The sequence below is a fragment of the Simochromis diagramma genome, unplaced genomic scaffold, assembly GCF_900408965.1.
Source record: "Simochromis diagramma unplaced genomic scaffold, fSimDia1.1 OVJJ01000483.1, whole genome shotgun sequence".
Taxonomy (NCBI): domain Eukaryota; kingdom Metazoa; phylum Chordata; class Actinopteri; order Cichliformes; family Cichlidae; genus Simochromis; species Simochromis diagramma.
Genome location: NW_024386835.1, coordinates 1,764,513 through 1,784,496, shown reverse-complemented (window position 1 = coordinate 1,784,496; position 19,984 = coordinate 1,764,513). Strand labels below are relative to the sequence as shown.

General features: G+C 41.7%; 3 protein-coding genes across 4 annotated transcripts; all 3 read right to left on the bottom strand.

Moving 5' to 3' along the window:
• Positions 1-108: 108 nt before the first annotated feature.
• Positions 109-6,593, bottom strand: si:dkey-197j19.6 (neural Wiskott-Aldrich syndrome protein). The gene is made up of 9 exons (XM_040028731.1): positions 5,948-6,593; positions 2,301-2,447; positions 1,992-2,078; positions 1,822-1,897; positions 1,661-1,733; positions 1,484-1,568; positions 1,222-1,375; positions 882-1,108; positions 109-799 (listed from the first exon to the last, which is right to left on the bottom strand). Exons 1-9 carry the CDS (start codon positions 6,044-6,046, stop codon positions 659-661), a joined length of 1,089 nt encoding a protein of 362 aa, XP_039884665.1. The 5' UTR covers positions 6,047-6,593; the 3' UTR covers positions 109-658.
• A 250-nt stretch (positions 6,594-6,843) lies between these two features.
• Positions 6,844-13,087, bottom strand: LOC120731627 (MAP kinase-activated protein kinase 2-like). 2 transcript variants are annotated; one of them, XM_040028730.1, is made up of 11 exons: positions 12,665-13,087; positions 12,299-12,554; positions 11,191-11,330; positions 9,554-9,618; positions 9,387-9,466; positions 8,914-9,040; positions 8,663-8,738; positions 8,382-8,506; positions 7,788-7,873; positions 7,629-7,709; positions 6,844-7,539 (listed from the first exon to the last, which is right to left on the bottom strand). In XM_040028730.1, the coding sequence occupies exons 2-11, from the start codon at positions 12,545-12,547 to the stop codon at positions 7,303-7,305; spliced, it is 1,266 nt and encodes a 421-aa protein (XP_039884664.1). In that variant the 5' UTR covers positions 12,548-12,554; positions 12,665-13,087; the 3' UTR covers positions 6,844-7,302. The 2 variants fall into 2 exon arrangements, with proteins under 2 accessions (XP_039884664.1, XP_039884663.1); XM_040028729.1 differs by having other exon boundaries at positions 12,669-13,087.
• Positions 13,088-13,225: 138 nt separating this feature from the next.
• uroc1 (urocanate hydratase 1) lies at positions 13,226-19,674 on the bottom strand. The gene is made up of 19 exons (XM_040028727.1): positions 19,398-19,674; positions 18,757-18,887; positions 18,201-18,294; positions 18,035-18,094; positions 17,824-17,952; positions 17,676-17,737; positions 17,520-17,586; positions 17,258-17,401; positions 17,064-17,152; positions 16,550-16,612; positions 16,244-16,423; positions 16,046-16,143; positions 15,886-15,958; positions 15,552-15,741; positions 15,325-15,423; positions 15,130-15,229; positions 14,090-14,171; positions 13,900-13,999; positions 13,226-13,803 (listed from the first exon to the last, which is right to left on the bottom strand). Exons 1-19 carry the CDS (start codon positions 19,521-19,523, stop codon positions 13,663-13,665), a joined length of 2,028 nt encoding a protein of 675 aa, XP_039884661.1. The 5' UTR covers positions 19,524-19,674; the 3' UTR covers positions 13,226-13,662.
• Between the last annotated feature and the right edge of the window lie 310 nt (positions 19,675-19,984).

Below are 19,984 nucleotides of genomic sequence, written 5' to 3'. Positions count from 1 at the left end.
TGACCTTGGCCTTTACACTGTTTATGTCTGGATAAGTAAAGTCAGATTTTACTGAATTGTAAGCAAACTGAAAGCAGGCAGTGCTGTTATAGTACAGGACAACAGAGCTTCCATATCTTGTCTATAATGCATGCTCCACTTTGTTTATTCTTTAGGTTCCACCATGGGTGTATATTAAAGCACTTAAAAAATACATAAAACATTGCACCCCACAGAAATCTGAATTTTTAAAAACATAAACATTACAGTCATGACAAATGTTATACAGAAGACAAGTAAAACATACACTTTCAGCTAGATTTCCAGAAAAGAAACTAAAGCAAAAGAGTAGTTAAAAATTCATCTGTTTCTTCACTTATCTTTATATTGCTGTAGGCTACATTTAAGGAAGCTGGGATTTACGTTGGGAAGTGAAAATCTGGCCCTTCGTTATCTAATTTAGTGACATCTGTGACTCTAAACTAAGACTTAGTATACTGTACTGATATGATGGCATTTTAGATTTTTTTAAATGCACAATGTGGCTTTTCATTTTACCACATTGTCTTATGGCAATTTAATCTGACCACTGCTTTGTTTGACAATCAAAGCCAAAAAGCCGCATCTTTAACTACATTTACAGTACAAGCTGACTTCCAAGATCTCTTAAAAGAGTCCGTCATTGGTTAGTATTAGGAATAGTAACAGTAGGTTCTCCATCTTCGCTGTTGCTTTGCTGAAGCATCCGTTTTTCTTTGAACGCTTCTCTCAGTGCAGCCAGGATTAAGTCGCCTGTCTCTGTTGATTTTCGGGAGCCAGCCTAACAGCACAAAACACAAAAGTTTGTTCAGCCCACCCACTGTGTACAAGTACGGATGCTCAATTAAATCTTTTCCTCTTACATTTTTGAAACTTGCACTCTTTCTGATCCTCTCTGCAGGAGCTGGCAGAGGGGGAGCTGGAGGGAAAGGAATCGGAGTGTTTGTCTGACTCTTGTCTACCGTGTCCATGTCCTTTGGTGTTTGTTGAAAAGTGTTGCTGTCTTTGATGGAAGGGACCGGTGGCAACGGGCCCTTCTTCAGATAGATGGAAGCCCCTGCAGATCTTGGCAGTGTCTGAGAGATTGGGCCTATGTGCATATGACAGAGCACTGTCTTAAAAACATACACAATAGTATTTTTCCTGAAACTGAAACGTAAATAAATATTTGCACATACTAATAAACTTTACGGGATATAGTACCTCTGTTTCTCAGCTCTCTCTGCACAGCCTTCAGCCCTCCAAACTTGTTGATGATACAGTCAACAGCTTCGGCAACGTCTTTGCCTTTCAAGTCTTCTTCAGTGAGTTTGGCCTGCATCAACAGCCTCCTCATAGCAGGGTCAAGATCCTTAAACTTCACCAAGCAAACACATTACAGGGAGTCATTTATCATGCTATTATTAATGACTAATAACAGCTTAACAGTTACCCCATTAACAATTCACTGTAGAGTTTGACATACAGAACTTGAAGCTGGGGGAGCTGCCGTGGAAGATGTGTCCATAGGGAGATCTTTCCCCCCTTTCAAACTGTGCAATGGTTCAATTCTAAAGAGAACAAAAAAACACAAAACTGTGAACCACCTCTTTAACGCTCTTTCCTTCACTCTAAAGACACAAAGTGGTGCTATCTTTCTCACCCCAAATCATCAGCAGGTAGTTCCCTCGTTGAACTGCCCACTGCTGTCATTTCAATCATGCTGGTCATCTTTTCTGTAAATAAAAAGGTTGTGTTAAAATACGAGACAGGGCTGAGCCTTTGAGAGCATTTATACGTGTAGATGTTTGTTGTTATTCTAACCACAAGCAGCCTCCACGGTATGATGAAACTCCTCTGCCTCAGTCTCATTTGCAAAGTTGACGCCTACCTGGTAGTCCTGCGAAAACACAGCAAATCTACCCAAATCCAACCTAAAAGTGGCACTCTGATAATCATAAGGCACGCACCGATGCCAAAAAAGGATCACTTACATCTGCGGGGAAAGTATGGAAGAAAGCACGCGCTGCAGTGTACTTGAATGGAATGTACATTTCCTGCTCCCACAGTAACTTGGCACGCTGTGTTTCAGAATGAGAGGAGTTGTTAGAGTTGCACAAGGAAAAGCACAGGCGCACCCATCTGGATGAGTCTTCCTATTGTTGCTGATGGAAACCTCAAAGTAGAGGAAACACTTCAAGCTGCCCCGTGCTGTGCCATGTTGGAAGCAACGTGCACGTTTCAGCGTATGTGCTAGTTTGAGTGGTTGGAGTGAATGTGAGCAGTAATGATGTTCTTTTTACCTTGACGCAGTATAAGCGCAGGAAATAGGAATGCATGGACGAATCCTCAATGAGACACACCACACCGCATTCTAAGCGACTCCAGCTTGGCCTCTCCCCTGGGGTACTTATGGCCTGTAGTATCTGTGCTACTGTAGATTTCATCAGCTGAAATAGACAGTAATGGTCCAAAGTGCATCAATACATGATGTGCAATTTATTAAGTTACAAGGCACAGGCATGTTTATGTTGGTGTTAAATTTTAGAAAATGCCAATTTAATGCAACTTCCTGGTGTCTTTGTGTAAATGTCTCTTCAGTAATGATCTTGTGCAGTTAGCTTTGGTTTGTTTTTCTGATATTTTGCATTAACCCTGTCCTTAAGACACTGTGCGCCCGTCCTCCTACACAATCACTTCTTTAACGAGTAACATCCGATTTTAAAAAAAGAAATCATTTACTTTCGAAACCAGCTCACGTTTCCTGACTGACAGTAACCCTTTGAGTCATTCTAGTTTCATTTTACAGCAAAGATGCTGCTCCTCAGAGAGACTGATGACCTCTTTTCCATTTAACTTCTTTCTGTTGCCTCAATTAAGTAATAGTGGACTACTTTTAAGTAATCCTGTAGTTTAACTACATTTTGTAATACCTTTCTGGTTGTTCAACTACATTCAATTTTGCGTGGTGATTCAAATAGAGTAGCTATTGTTTTTTAAATAGTTTTTGTGCACTGAAATGACGAGACGTGCAGAGGAGGGATAGTGGCTATATTAGACAAAGGATGCTAAAGATAGAGCTGCCATGCAGGAGGGGAAAAGGAAGCTCTCAGAGATGCACTGAGCACTTCTTCACTCCACTGACCTCTTTTCACTGCCCACGTGTTTATATTACCACTGCAGCATGCCATTGCCTTTTTGTCTTCTCTCTCCCTTAGTCTGTGTTTTGTCCTGCCTCCCTACAATCTCTTTTCTTTTCTCTTCTCTTACCTCTCAACCCCCAGCTGGTCATGACAGATGGCTTTCCCTCTCTGAGCCTGGTTCTGCTCGAGGTTTCATTCTGTCAAAAGTACATTTTTTTCTTCTCCCTGTTGCAAAATGCGTGCTCATATGGGGTTGCTTGATTTGTGGGGTTTTCTCCAATACTGTAGGGTCTTTACTTTACAATTTAAAGCACCCCGAGGCAACTGTTGTTGTGATTTGGGGCAATATAAATACACCTAAACTGAACTGAATACTGTAATATAGTGTAATTTGACCTGCATTACACCTCTCTTCTTCTAACCCTGCAAAGGCCCAGGCAATGTATACATCAGGCAGATAACCATACACACTTGACCTATGTGTAGTGCATGTGAAAAGTGGTGGAAGCTGCTCACTGTCTGCAGAATGCAAAATCCAAACCTCAGCCCTATAGATTTACCACTGCCTTAGGCAAATCCATGACAATGATTACAGCCACTAATAAAACATTTGTTTTTATTTGAGAGCTAATGCACTTGAGTAGAGACTTTGTCTTCTTTCAGATCATCACCACAGCTGATCTATCATTCTCCTCATCTGTCACAACAATGCTCTGCATGTCCTTCTTCACTACATCCATGAAGCTTCTCTACAGTCTTTCTCTTTTCTTCCTGCCTGGCAGCTCCACTGTCTACCGTCTCTCCTGTGCATGTGTCCAAACCATCTCTGCCTTGTTTCTCTAACTTTTTCTCCATTCTGGTCACTCCCAATGAAAGTTTAAGCATCCTCAGCTCTGCCACCTTCATCTCCACTTCCTGTTTTTTTGTTTGTTCCACTTTCTCCACACCGCACATAATAGCAGGTCTAAGTCCGATATTGTAAACCCTTCTTTGCACTGCTAGCTATCCTGCTGTCACAAATCTCCCGCCCCGTTCGTCTCCACCCACTCTACCCTGCCTGCACTCTTTAGTCTTCTTAAGCTGGACAAATCAACATGTCTTTCCTTTTCTTTTAATGAAACCAAACCTGGAACCTTGCACTTTTTCAGTGGCATTTAATGTTTCAGTTCATGTATATTAGAGTTTCTGCCGATTTTTGTTGTGATTTGAATGTTTTAGCATTATAAATTGTTATAATTGTCTTTCATTGTGGTGGAGGCATGTGGGTTTGGCTCAGCGACAGGGGAGGGGTGGAGCACGGGCTAGGCATTGTATAATTATGTCTCTTGTACTTGTGCAGTAGTACACTTGGGCCAGGTGTGTGGAGTGAGTATGGACGGGCAGTTGGTGAGGTTGTGTTAAGCAGGTGAGTGAACTTAACGTTGTTTGGAAAGACAATTTTATTGTGAAAGCAAACACAAGTAATAAAGGAAGGAAGCACCATAAAAGAACCATCTGTACGTGTCTCAGGGAACCCACAATGGCAGTGACATGCTGCATCATAAATTACTGTCAGTAGTTTGTACTTCAAAATGCACTTTCAAAGCAGCTTTTGCTCACCACAGGCAAGTCAGCCTCATCCATACCACATAAAACATGGAATAACAAGACTGCAGACTATAAGAGATTAATCAGGAAGTCTAATGTTCTCTGTTGTGCTGATGACACAGTTACATCTGTCTAGAATGTGTTAGTCAGGCTATACTGGCCCTCCTGGATCTGGATGTGTGTTCTTCACACTACAGATTTTCAGTTTAACATAATTCAGTTTTATCTACTGAGTGCCAGTTCACAACACCAGGCGCAATGCAGTTTGTGTGCATATAAACACAGGATACCATACAAGAACTTTATAGTGCCCTAAAAAGGGGTCATTAACCATTTACATGCCACTATAAAGGATGTATTTGTGAACTCTGGAAGTTAACCCTAGAATTTTGTTGGAGGATATAAAAGAATGTATTTTCTTCACTTTTGTGATTTTTTTTCTCCATTTAGTATTTTTATGTTGCCAATCAAATGGCCATCTATGGCTGCACCATGAAGACGATGTCTTTCCTATCAGTGTCTCTGTTCTGGGTCTGCTCTGTGTCTTTTTTCCCAAATTGTTTCTTCTTGGTAGTGATAATGTCAGTGTAACGTAATGAACTGGGAGAGCCTGTTTGTGCATAGCCTAATTTGATCTACACCAGAGAGAGCCGGCACAGTGCCTCTGTGTTTCGCAACAGAAATGTTTTGGCCAGAATGAACACAGCCTCTACTCTCTAAGCAAAAGAAAACAGAGGGAAGGTAACAAATACACCACAGAATTTAAAATTTAATTAAATAACTGTCTAAAGCCCTAACACTGAAAAAAAATTAAAAATGCCTCATTTATTTGCTGCGGAGTGGTATTTAAATAATATTTAAATATTGTGGTTGATGCTCTGGGAACACAACGGTTCCAGACAAAACAAGCATCTGAGACTGCGGATGACAAGATTAGGCTAAATGTAAAACTAAAACAGCTCTAACACATGGCCCATTCATACACCAGGCTCCTTCTGATAGCAGCAGATGATAACATGAAAACAAGTGTGAGCATGAAATGATTCAGAGACATACATCATAGCACATCGAGCTACTACAGTAATATTATCATCATGTAGAATTTAACAGATGGTGGGGATGTGTTCTACCCTCTTAAAACACATTCAATTTTCTCAGCCTTGTTATTTATTTTTCCATCATATTTTTCAGCTGTTTTCATACAAATTAATAAAGTGTACCTTACACTGCGGCTCCAGCAGACCGATGAGGACGCCTTTCTCACGGATCGTCAGGAGGTCACTTATAACCTGACTTCCAGTAATCAGAGACAGAGCCATCACAGAGACTCCTGTTTTCCTCGCCTTACCTCAACCCTCTTAATCTCGCCTTTCCTCTTGTTCCAGATGCGTCTTCTTTGGACCTGTCCTGAACACACCACTTCCTGATCCTAACCATAGTTTGAATGGTAACGTTTCCATTACAGCATGTCATCATGCAAATTTATGGACGCCATGTATCCACTCAGTTTCGAGTAACCAAATGATTGAGGGTGCATACTCAAAGGTCATTTGTACAATCGTCAGTGAAACAAAGGAGTACTTATTAACCATATGTGGGATGAAGTGTAAATAAAGTCGTTTTTAAGGAAGGCAGTTCCCTGTTCTGGTTGGGCCACAACTTTTAAAGACAAACACAAAACTAAACACCTATATTCATACATTTGCTTAAGTTCTGTACCCAAGGAAATTATTTTAATTTCCCTGAATATTTACATTTCCATGTTGCTTTAAATCCACGACCCTTCCAGTGGAAAATATTGACTGCACTGCCTGAGATCAGGGTTTCACATAGAAATCCCAGTAGAAGGCATTCAAATCTGACATTGTTTAAGATTCAGTCACAAGGCTTAAAAAGTAGTTAGTATAATTATGTTCTCTAATGGTTTTTTGTGTACATGAAACATCCAAGTCCGAATTAGAGAGCTTGTGTTTTGGTTTTGCACACTTTAGAGTGAAAAAGTGAACAACGTTTATCTTGAAGTCAAGTACAACGGGAAACACTAACGGCTTGGTAAAGAAAGACATTTCAAGCAAGCGGAAATGTTTGGCAAGATTAATAACGAGCATGAACCATGTTAACACCTTCACTTCTCAAGGTTTATTAGTCCCTTGACAGCGCAGTGACATAACCACGTAAACAGTTGTGACTTGTAAAGAGGAATTAGTTGTATGTTATCTTGCCTAAGTGACTATCTTTTATGGCTTCCATATATCGTCTTTCATTGGTTACAGAGAGGAAAATCAGTTCCTAATGCTTATACAAAGTCTCTAAGCTTAATGCTTTTTCTTGTTTTACTCACAATCAGAATAAATGTAAAGTTTCCAAGTCTCTTAGTGTTCTGTATAAAATGAGCTGCCATGTAAAATGTGACAGGACACCAATGTAAAAGATAAAAAACAACATTTTATTTCACTTTAAGTAGTGAGAGTTAAAAATAAATGGCATTCTTTAAAGTGAGTGCAGGAACACAAAGAACGAGTAAAGTACAACAATTGATATGTGGATGGAAAATGTTGCTACTCTGGTTTTAATGCTACTTTTCTTCCGTGATCATGTCACCATGTTCTTCAGAAAACAATACTTCTCTCTGACTGTCACACACTCCTGATCCATCTCCATCCCCTCTGTCAGCTTCCTCCACGCCGTCAGCTCCCGGAGGAACGGGCCTCTTGCGTCTCTTCAGCAGAGGGTTGTTGGATGTATCCAAGTCTTTGATCTTCACCTGGTCGTAGTCCACGCGCATCGTGGCCAGGGCACTGGTCATTTCCTCCTGTTGGAAGACACAGTTTGTGCTTTAAATCTGAGATAATGCTCTACTGCCATCTTGTGGCCAGATTCTGAAGTAAATACAATTCTCACCTTTACATCTTCCCATAGTTCCTTGTCCTCTGTCAAAACCTGAGAGGTGTACAAAGGTGTTTGAGGGACCACCATGGATTGCTGTTGAATAAAAACATTCACATCAGCGTGTGCACTGGGAGAAAACACAGAGGTGAACGGGCACAGGTGTTAACTCACACTAATCCAAGGATGGTTCATGAACTGTCCAATGGTCATCCTCTCGCTGGGGTCTGTCTTCAGTAACTGAATGATGAGCTGTTTGGCTGCAGGTAACATTAAGAAACACAGTCAAGCAATCCAACAGGGCAACGTGCATGTGGAATAAAGATATGTTTATGGGTTTATCTCAGTTGTTATGTTGCAAAAGCTCTAAAGCTCTGAGAAGTGTTATGTTCTCAATTCTTCAGTGATTGGAAACTGGAAACGAGAACTAATGTAAAAGAACAAAAAAAAAATCCTCTTCACTCAAGAGAACAAAAAGATACACACAGTCAACACCATGGGAAGTTTAAACATACAGAGATCTAGTGTTGCAAACCATGAGGTTCCTATTACAGCGGAAAGTTTATGCAGGTCATTTCCACTCTCTCTGTTAAGCACATGATTATGTTGTTAGAGCGTGCGAGGATTAAAGTGAGGCTGAACGCTGAAGCGCCGTGGCACAGTAATTTACACTTTGTGGACCAATAGCATATTCATTTAGAGCCTCTCTCTACTTGCATTTTATTTCACAGCAGTGCGAGTATTGTTTAGTTATTCTGTTAGTCTGACCTTCCTCAGAAACGTCTGCCCACTCTGGGTTCGGAAACTCATATTGGCCCAACCTGATCCTCTGTTTCATGCCTGGAGAGATGGCCTGGCTTGTGTTTGAGTAGAATGGAGGAAACCCACAGAGTCTAGAGAAGAGAAGAGAAGAGAAGAGAAGAGAAGAGAAGAGAAGAGAAGAGAAGAGAAGAGAAGAGAAGAGAACTTCACACTTTCTTAATTTTGCACTATGCAGAATTGATTTTTAGTCATTAGTATTGCTAATTAGAGAGGCACAAGATACTCACAGGATGTACATGATTACACCCAAAGACCACATGTCACATGATTTGTCGTATTTCTCTGGCCCAAGCACTTCTGGCGCTGAATGGGCAAACAGATACAACACGATAATGTGGGCAGAGTCACACAAAAACGTCAATCATATGCAGACACACATGGAGACAGTAATAAATAAAATAAAACAAATTTTGACTCTAATACTGACAAATACGCAGTGCACCTGAAACTCCTGCGATCACATTTCACTGGAACTCACCAACATAATACGGAGTGTAACATGGAGTTTGCAGGGAGTTGTGCAGCGTCATCTCCTTAGCAAAGCCAAAGTCAGTCAGCTTTAGAGTAGCGTTGCTCTCTTTAGTTGTGTAGAGCAAGTTTTCAGGCTGTGGTGAGAATAACAAACAAGGAAAAACTCTTTAATCTGACTGTGTTTTATAAAATCTTTTCTTTTATTTCTTTTATTAACTATGTAAATGATTTCCAGGGCACAGCGTACTGCTGCATCTCACTGATACGCACGCAGTGGCCTTTTTCAATGCATCAACTTTACACCAAAGTTAGATTGGTCTGTCACCCTCATCTTATTACATATGTACACTTGACATTGTATTTAAAACTCTGGGTATGCGTCATTTTGCTGTGTGGAGGGTTAACTTTTTAATGCAATGTTGCATATTTTAACCAGACTTGCGGTCTTCAGCAGCTTCTGAAAGAACAGCGTTACAGTACCTTTACATCTCTGTGAGCAATGTCCATGTGGTGGAGGTATTCTATGGCCATGCCAATGTCATGCATGATCTCCGACACTTCTGATTGGAGGATATGAGAGACATGGTAGCACAGATTACAATGCAGAAACCATTAAATGAAACTGTTAAATGTGAACTCTAACCCACCTCTCTCTGTGAAAGCCTGGTCCCCTCTGGCCTGAATGCGACTGAACAGTTCCCCTCCCTCCATGCTGAGACAAGATTAACAAAGAGATCAGAACTGGGGCAGTGAGGGTACTCTTGGCAAATGACCGCAGTTGTCCACTGCAATCACGGTTTTATAACAAAGCAAGTCATTGTGCCGACTATTAACTGCTCAGGCGGGTTCAGTCTTGAGGGTTTTTGTTTGACCACCATTTCTTAGACTTGTATGCATTCAATTATTATTATTATTATTAGGGATGGGTACCGGTATCCGGTGCCATGGTGACACCGGTTCTGACATAAACGGTAGTAACCAGACCGAAAAGCAGCGCACATTTCGGTGCTTTATTTCGGTGCTTTTTTTTCCTGAGCTGTGATACACTTTAGATTCTAGCCAATCATTTTATGTTTCCGAGGATAGTAGGCGGGGCCAGGTACGTACGTTCTTTTAGAGCAGAGCAACAGATTAAAAACGCCCAAGGTGAAGCGGTCAAAAGTCTGGCTGTACTTCACAGCAAAATATGCAAACTCAGCAGCCTGCAACAAGTGCTTTAATACATGTAAGGTGAACTAGCAAACATCATCATAGCTACATGAGGCTGTCTTCTTGTTTGATGGCAGATACTCCCTTCACCCTGGCCAAAAAGGCTAAAATGCCCAAAGAAAAAGTGGAAAACAGTTAAACATGAGAGGTTTTTGGACAAAGTTTGTGTTTTTTCCATTGTTTAAGCACTGCTTCCAGCCAAGAGTGATGCCATAAATCCCCTATAGCTGCAGAAAAGGCTAACATTGTTATCTTTTTACAAAAAAACAGCTAAACGTGAGAGGTTTTTGGACCAATTTTGTGTTCTCCATTCTTTAAGCACCGGTTTGAGCACCGGCACCGTTTCAAAAGTACCGGTTTGATATTATTATTTATTATTAGCTATTTATATTTATTTATTTTATTACTTCTTTTGTTGCGTCCACTTTGAGTTTTAATTTAACTGTTTTAACAAGTTAAAATTTAACAGGAAGCAAAATAACAACACAAAGGAATAATACAAATGCTCACATAAACTCACATTTTTTAATTTTGGCGAATAATCACACTCAAACCACCTCTTCAGTGAAGTTATAATGAGCTTTTAAAATTCTGGAGTGTTTAAAACACCATTGATTAATCAGTGAAATGAGAAAATGATTAGGGGAGATCGTGGCTCAAGAGTTGGGAGTTCGCCTTGAAGGTTGTCGGTTCGAGCCAGGGTTGGCTCGGTCGTTGTGTCCTTGGGCAAGACACTTCACCCGTTGCCTACTGGTGGTGGTCAGAGGGCCCGGTGGCGCCAGTGTTCGGCAGCCTCGCCTCTGTCAGTGTGCCCCAGGGTGGCTGTGGCTACAATGTAGCTTGCCATCACCAGCGTGTGGATGACTGGATGTGTAAAGCGCTTTGGGGTCCTTAGGGACTAGTAAAGCGCTATACAAATACAGGCCATTTACCATTTAGTTACAATATTTACTTTGAAAAGTCTGTTGATTAAATCAGATTCACAAACTGTTCTCCAATATCTGTAAAAGCCATTTTTAAGCAATTGCTTTTGCTTTAAGGTGCCAAAAAACCGTGTGATGCTGTTCATTCTCACCATTCCATAACAATGAGGAGACATTTCTTCCCATGGTGAATGTTCTCATAGAGGCTGAGTATCCGTACAATGTGGGGACCTCCGGAAGCTCGCCAGTGCAGCTCGACCTCCCGTCGAGCTTTGGGAGTGTCGTAGAGAATCTGTTGAACGTGACAAAATGTTCTAAACATTATAATGAAATGCTTCAAAATGCAAATCAGTGTTCAAGGCAGGCAAAATTAAAGGCATTAAATTACCGCTGTTTGCTGAGCAGTTATTCCAGAGGGAGCAATAAAAGTCAGGATTTTAAAGCTGCACTCAGCACACATATCGCAACAGCTGTGACAATGCAAGCTGAGTGCTGAAGGAGGAAGATAACACATCAACATACATTGCCACTCACACAAACCTCCAAAGAAAAGACGTGGAGGAACTGGAGCGATTGCCCTTCCTGCCTAATTCTATAAGGCTTTCCTGCAATCCCATAGCCAGCTGTTTATTTAATTAACACCAGTTCCTTGGGAGTTGCATTAGGAATTACATCCTGCATGAAAATCTGCCAAATCAAACATGAGGAGCAACCCAATCTGACGACAGCCTTGTGAATAAGAGAGCAGCTGAAAGTAGCTTTAGAGCTGCATTTCTCCAAACACATAAGCTTTTGTGGGCTCAACATTGCTGCATGGATGAGTGAAAAATGCGGGATTTTTTTTTCCTTTTTATATGTCAGAGACACTGGTATAAAGTTTTAACAGAGAAGCTCATTGTCCACATAACAACATTACAACAGTAAAAACTGTGCAGCAGCATCACAGACAGCATACAACAGCGTGTGAGACACAACTACTGTCTGGGTAGTTCAAAAGGCAAATCTGCTTCAGGTTACTCCTCCATCCATCCCTGGTTCATGTGTATCATATGATATATCATTCAAAGAAATTTGAAGCTGCCGCACATTAAAGTTTACATCAAATCCTGAAGATAAAACGACATTAGGATATTTGCACAGATTTCCAGTCACCATTACACGGTGCAGACCACAGCAACTGTGGGGAAATGAATAATTGATGGCTGTTCTCTTTCTTTCCAGCGACAACAACAAAATAAAGCGGCAGGCACAGTCACAAACCTTGAGCGCACATTTCTCTCCTGTTTTCTTGCAGTAACACTCCAGTACTTTGCCATTGATTCCCAGGCCAAGGACCTGAGATGTTATTTTGTAGTCATCGGTCACCGCGTTTCTCCTGAACTCCAGTTTGAAGTAAGCAGGTGGCTGGAGGTCAGTCAGGCCGCTGCCCAAGTTGGAGTCGCTGTTGGTCGCTGTCCCGTGCTGCGCGGTAATGGGATTTACCGACTGCTCCTCCTGGTAATGATCCATTTTTTCTCTAAAAGCCGACGGTGGCGCAGAAAAGAAAATGTCACCAGGCTCTGCCGCATAAAATACCCAGTGTCATCTTAGCTCATCCACATATATCCAGACGACTTTCGTACTTACTTACAACACGTCACGATCCATTCTTTTTATGGCTGAAGAAAAAAATGAGGCAATCTAAAATTTAAAAAAAAGAATCCTCGACGTGCAGAAAGGGAGGGGAATAAGCACCGTTATACTGTCACGGACTTCAAACGACTTCAGCAATTGGCTGGATAAATGTAGAGGTTATAAAAACACAACAAGTGGGGGAAAAAATCTCGGCAAAAAATCTGGTACCTTTGCCTGGTCCTCATCACTGTTATCTTTCTCTTCCTGCAAGGCACACCGACCTCTCCAATTCCCTTACGTCAGCGCGACGAGGCTCAAATTCATGGACCATTCACAGTTTTCTTAAAGGAACAATCCCGCGTTAAGACGCACGGCAGGATCTCAGCAGACAGAGCAAAGACCTGTAGTAAGTACGCGACCATTCACCTTCGAGAGTGTAACAAAACGGATATATATATATCCGTGTATATGTATATATATATATATATATATATAAACACACAAAGCTATGAGCAGTGCAAAGTGAAGAAATGTTCAGGGCAGAATCCATATTGTCTTTTTTTATGTGCTATCAACTGTGACCAACTTGGCCTTGGCTCGAACATCAGTCGTTTAACTCTTACTGCGGAGAACTGCAGCTTTTCTTACTTTACATCCTGTATGGCACATGAAATATAGGACTTGGCATTTTAATTACTTGATAGTAATAGCAGGTTCAGTACACACAAATAACACAGGTTTTATAATGTATACAAGTTCGAAAATAAAGAATACATGCATTTAAAATATATGAAACACCGTAGCAACCTGATAGAGTTTTGTTTTAGAAATTGCCACTGTATATAGATTTATTACCTAGTGCAGTACTGACAAATATTTGCAGGCTTTCTGCGTATTCAGATGTCTTTGTGGTATGAATGTGGTATGATAAGTCTGTTATGTAAAATTTGAACCGATGGATAAGTTTTGTGGCTGGTTTTTTACACAGCTTGCTGGTTTTGCCTTGCTGCTTAGCCCTGCAGGGCACGATCCAGCACATGCTCGTCCTGCACAGGAAAGGGCATGGTGACATGCAACTGCCTGTTCTCCTCCATGGTGCGCTGGATGGTCTCGTAAGCGTTTGAATTTCCAGACCAACAGCGACGAGCCACCTGCAACACACAGAAACACACAGATAGCAGCAGAACAATTATCATCTGCAGACTGTGAAGTGAGGCTGTAAGCTGCTTCGCATTCAGCTATCTCACCCCATTGGAGACATCCCAGTTGAGCATCAGACGGGCACGCTTTGCTGCCTCCTCTGAGCCGTCCAGCACCAAACCAAATCCTCCATTAATGACTTCACCCCTGTAAATGGGAGGCAGTTATAATCACCCTGATTTAAATTTGTATTAATACATAAATATGGCTTTGGCGAACTGTTGTAGTCAGACTTACCAGCCAACACCACCTCCATTGTGCAGGGCTACCCATGTGGCACCTCTGAATGCATCACCAACAAAGTTCTGAACTGCCATGTCTGCAACAGGTACACGCTGTGAGCTGTGAGTGGACTTTTTTTATTACTGCTCAAGTATTTATGGATTATATGAATGTGGAAATACAAGAACAATGAGAATATGAAAAAAGGCTTTATGTCACCAAAGTTATACGTTTGTGGGCCAAGCCACAACTTTCAGCCACAACAGTTTTCATATCAGCAGTAGTCAAGGAGATTTAGTTTTGTTTTTTTTAAAGACACAATTCGGTTTCAGTACCGCCCATGAAGCAAAGCACAGAGCATTTTTCTTTGATACTGGTTTCCTGCAGGGGCACTGAAACTCTCTAAACCAGTAATGGGTCATACGCTCTGTTATAAAGCTGCATCTGTCACCACAATGTGCTGCCTGGAAGTGAGCTTTAAAATATTTTAAGTCTCCCATTCTTGCATTCAGAATGCCTTTAAGGAACTGACTTGTGTCATGGGACACTTGTGTGTGGCAGGTTGAGTGCGGACTCAAATGCAGGACTCGACAGACAGACTTGAACTAAAAAACTCAGCTTTATCAGCCGGCAAGTGGCAGGCCAATAAAACAGGCAGGGCAGAGCTGGAACAAACTACCTAAAATAACTAACACTGCTGGACTGATAGGAGAATACACAACACGAGGGGAGATCACAACAACAAACTAAAGAAAACTAGGGGCTTAAATACACACATGAGGTAATCAGGAGGATGGAACACACCAGGGAACACAGGTGAACTAAATCTGACTAATGAGACAGGGGAAGCAAAACTGAACATACACACAGGAGACAGGGGACTCCAACAAAATAAAGAAGGAAGTAACACACACTGAGACTTAATTATTTGATCTGGCCCACTTAAGATGACTTAAGCTCAAAGTAGGCTGTATGTGGCCTGTGATGTAAAATGAGTTCAATGTATTAAGCTTCAAATTTCAGTTGAATTCAGCTGTAGTGAGTGTACCACGTACCTGCGCAGAAGACAGAACCATCATACACATTAGAAGTCTCTCTGAAGGGGCTGTCTGTGCCACTAACGTCATGATGGTCTCTGCTAATAACCACTGGCGCCTGAACAAGAGTAACAACAAAGACACTACTGAGACTACACTCAAAACTGAACATCAAGCCTCATGATCACCTCAGCAGACAGTTTATCCTCTTACTGAAACGTTTCCATCAGCAACAGCCTGGTTGATCGCCAAAGCAATGGAGACTCTTCCTTTCTGGTCAGAGTACAGGATTCTGGCTTGTGATCCTACAACCTAAACACACAAAAAAAAAAACAATACATGAAGCATATGGGCATTCCTGTTGTATTATTATTTATTTATTACCTGTGTAATTTACACTGAAATATCCAGTGGGTGGATTGTTTTAGTAGGGAGCTTACCATTTTATGTTTTCCAGCCTCTCTAATCCAGCGAATGTTGTCATTGTACTGTTGTTTCACACGATCAGGTACATTGGCGCTCATTTCCTCCAGGACAGTAGCGGCAATGTTGTCAGTTACAGCGAGATCTCTGGGGTCGCCAGATGTGCACACCCAGCGAAATGGCCCAAAGCCCAATGAGAAAATATCCCTGGGTAAAGGCATGTGAAATGAGATCACAAATATTGCACACAAGCTTATTCACACATCTCATTAAAGGGTTTAGTCACAGTATGGCAGGCTTCACAACATATTTAAACTTAGTGAAGTTTAGTTCATTCAGGAGGTTTCTCACCCCATGATGTGCTGCACATAAGAAGGGTAACGGAACTCTGTTGCTCCTCCACCAACTTTTTGAACCTCTGCACCTGTAAATCAAAAGACAGTATTCCTCGTTATTAGTCTATAATTAACTGCATGATAATGGAGTTCTCTGTGTTTGTTAAATTACCTACCAGCTCTTTGGGCCTCCAGGAGGAAAGCATTACCGTAGTCCCAGAAGTGCATGCCTGCATCAGCTAGCTTGTTGATAGCCTTTATTTGTCTTCGGAGGCTGTGATAGCATTTAAAACACATTTCTTCAGCTTAATAGAGAGACATATAAAAACAACAGCACAACAATAAGCTTTGTTAAGCTCTGTGATTAATTTAACCTTTCTTGGACCACGTTGCGGAAACGGTCAGGATCAGTAGACATGAGCTGGTTGGCCTGATGGAAACTGAGCTGGACTGGATAGTAACCACCATTATATGGGTTGTGAAGCGAGGTCTGGTCTGAACCCAGATCTACCAGGAGCTCGCCTGTCCTCTCAAACTCCAGCAGGATTCTCTCCCTGTTTAGAAAGAGCAGACTATGACTAAGACCTCAAGGGAACAACAACAACAAAAACTGTCTCCTTCACTGCAGCTGCAGCTGTAGACCTGAGTTTTATAGTGTAAACGTATCCTGTCTGACTCACCACAAGTCTACAACATTGCCATGGTATCCCAGACTGAGGGGAGTCTTGGTGCTCTTATCCTCTCTGTAAGAAACAAAGTAGTAATTAGTGACTTTCACAGCTGAGAGATTTACCTGTGGAATCCTTCTAACATTGGATCACCATGCTACTTGTATGTTTATGGGGTTTGTTGTAATGTACGAAACATTTTACCACCTCTAATCCACACAAGGTTAAAAGTATACATACAGGCGCAAACACCCGCACTGATATTTGGTTAAATGTCCCTTCGTTGAACAAAGTCTCAACAAAGAGAACATGCTCGAGTGAATCCTGCAAGCTAGTACAGGCAGTCAGCTGGATATGCACTGCTTCATCCATAACCAGCCTCCTTACATCAAAAACCAAACACACCTTCCCAACTTGAGTTGATTTAAGGGCCACCTTTTCAATCTCTGATGTAGTAAATCATTTCAAACGAGAGCAGTCTGACTGAACCTTTGATAAAGACTTTTAATCCAATGTTCTCAGTTACCTTATGCGTTTAATGCACTGATCCAAGCTGCTAGTGACCTCCATTAGCCAACCCTGCTCATGTCTCTTTCTCAGAGGAGCCTCATCTACCTAAACGCAAATCAAATATACACAGTCACATTGACTTTACACAGTACTTCCTCTGTTATTGCTTAGTCATCAGAGTTCATGGGAAATGACTTGAAACCAGCTGACCTCTGCGATCACACTGACGCAGCCGGCAATGACGGCAGCTTTAGCCTGAGCGCCACTCATTCCCCCCAAGCCAGAGGTCACAAACACACGCCCCCTCAGATCATCAGAGCCCAGGTACCTCCGGCCGGCATTCAGTACCGTCAGCTGCAAAAAAGGACCACTAATACAAATCTAAAACAGGCACTACAGCGTGCATTAATACATTTTTGTGTGAGGGACTTTCAGACTGTGTTGTGTGCATCTGTTTGTAATTATTACAAACCATAGTTCCATGAACAATCCCTTGAGGCCCAATGTAACAGTAGCTGCCTGCCGTCATTTGACCGTACCTGAAAATGCACAGCAAAGACCAAAGAGACCACACTTGGCATCTCCAGACAAAAAAACCAAGTATCTATAATGGACCTTGAGGACTTACATTGATACACCCAATGCAAACATCTTCTCATACTGATCTCTGGAGGAGTAATTTGGAATAACCTGATGCAAGCAAAAGAAAAACATGTGAATGCGTCACTAATCTCTTCATATGACATTACTGAGCTAAATGCCTGATTCGCCGTTACCATGCCGTTGGTGATGATGGCGCGAGGTGAGGAAGGCAGACTGGGGAAAAGGCCCATGGGGTGACCGCTGTACATAACCAGAGTTTGTTCCTCTGTCATCTCGCTCAGGTAATGCATCACGAGGCGGAACTGCACCCACACAAATGCAAAACTTAAAAGGGATACACTGTGATCAGAGACGTGCAAACGATCATGTTAACTCAGGCCATACCTGGGCCCAGTTACTGAACACCTGTCCGTTCCCTCCATAGGTGACAAGCTCTTGAGGAAACTGAAGGATGAAGAACGAATTCTTTGTTATTCACATCAAACACATAAATTATACAGAAAACCTAACATTTTATTCAGTAGGCTTAGCCTTGTTAACCTGTGCTTACCTGAGCAACTGCTGGATCCAGGTTGTTCATAATCATTAGCATCATAGCGGCTGCTTGACGTGTGTGACATGGGTACTGATCTATGGGGTAAGCTCTTAGGAAGCAGAAGGAAATTCATGTTACTTGTAAAATGGGGGGGGAAAAAATCAACAAAATACCACTTTGAAGTTGAAATGCAGTTTAAATATAAGATATATTTATATTATAGTGGTCTCTCAGTTTCATACTGTTATAGTCTTTTTTAGATTTTTTAAATCTTTCCTTCTTCTTCTTTGTTTTCTCTGTTCTACCTGTTCTGCCTAAAGATTCCGATGACCGTAATTCTGAGCACCTGTTTTAAATCTTTATATAAAAATTATGTAAAAAATGTGAATGCACGCCCACACTGGTAAGTGCCTTGTATAGCTCAGCCCATATTTTAGTAGATTAATACATTTTAAAAGTATTACAAAGTGCAACTGTTTGCCTTCTATTAGTTGTAACACTCACAGAAAGATTCTTCAGTGTTAAATATCTAAATAGAATAGGAATATTGGCTGTCCTTGGTGAGCCTTACCTCATCCGTAATGTGGGACAGAAGCGGTACATGTATATGTGCCCATACTGCCGCAGCTCTTGAGCAAATTCAGGTGCGAGCGTTGCATGGTGGGAGGGGGGGAAATAACGCAGGGCATTTCTCAGCGCCAGCTAGAGGAAAGAGGCATTTAGAGGACGTTAGTCAAGAAACGTAAATGTTCAGAAGACATGATTAGATCTCTTTCTGCTCCCCGGTCTTCTCGTGTAACTTATTAAGCATCTCTGTGTTTTTCTTTAAATTATTCACTCACTTAGTGGAGGACTTTTGAGAATAATCAATTTTTAGGAAAGGGCATGATCCAGGAGAGGTGACGCAATAGGACAGAGGACACAAATGCACTTTCCCATCAGACATATTTAGAGAAGCCCAATTATGTGACATGATAGTGCAGCTCTGTTTGGATAATGTCCAAAAGTTTCCTGTGCACAAATTGTAGTGTCACCGCTTTTAATGTTGGTCACGTCTTTTAAATCTGAATTATCATCATTAGTGCTTAACATTAACTAAAACTATGAAAAAAACTATGGCAGGATATACCTGTGCTACTCACGGACTTATTTCTTGGTGGTAAAACTCCTACAAACTGTGCGAGAATATAGTTTTGCAATCCATTTACTCACCCGCTCCTCTTCTGCGGTGAGGTTGGGAGTCCGAATAGGTGCATGTGGCACATTTGGATCTCTTCCCCGGTTAGGGGGCAGCGGGTTGAGGGGCAAACCGCTGCATATCTCCTTCAAAGTAGACATGCTGTATTAGATATTTGCTACGACACACCTGATCAGAAACCTGTAGACAAAGGTAAGACTGGAACCTGACAGTAGCTCTAATGATCCCCTGTGGAGAGAAAGAATTCAAGGGAGGGAGAAACATTTGAGGGCAATCGCTCTTTGGCTGACTGTCCCATTGGCTCTTTGGTCATCTTTGCCCTTCACAATGCACCAATGGTACACCACGACTAGAAGAGGTTGTTTGGTAATTATTGATCCCTCGCGGAGTTTGAAGCAGCACATGCTTGAGTAGACAAACACTTACTGAGACCTCTGGCCCCTGACGCTTGCACATGTAACCGAGTTACACAAAAGTGTGCGTCACAACTTACCGAAACCTTTTAGACAGCACAGTGACTGTGCAGAATCATCATATAAATGTTGCTCCCCATTAACAAAACCACGAGTGCAACTAAATACCGCAGTTTCACTGAGAACAG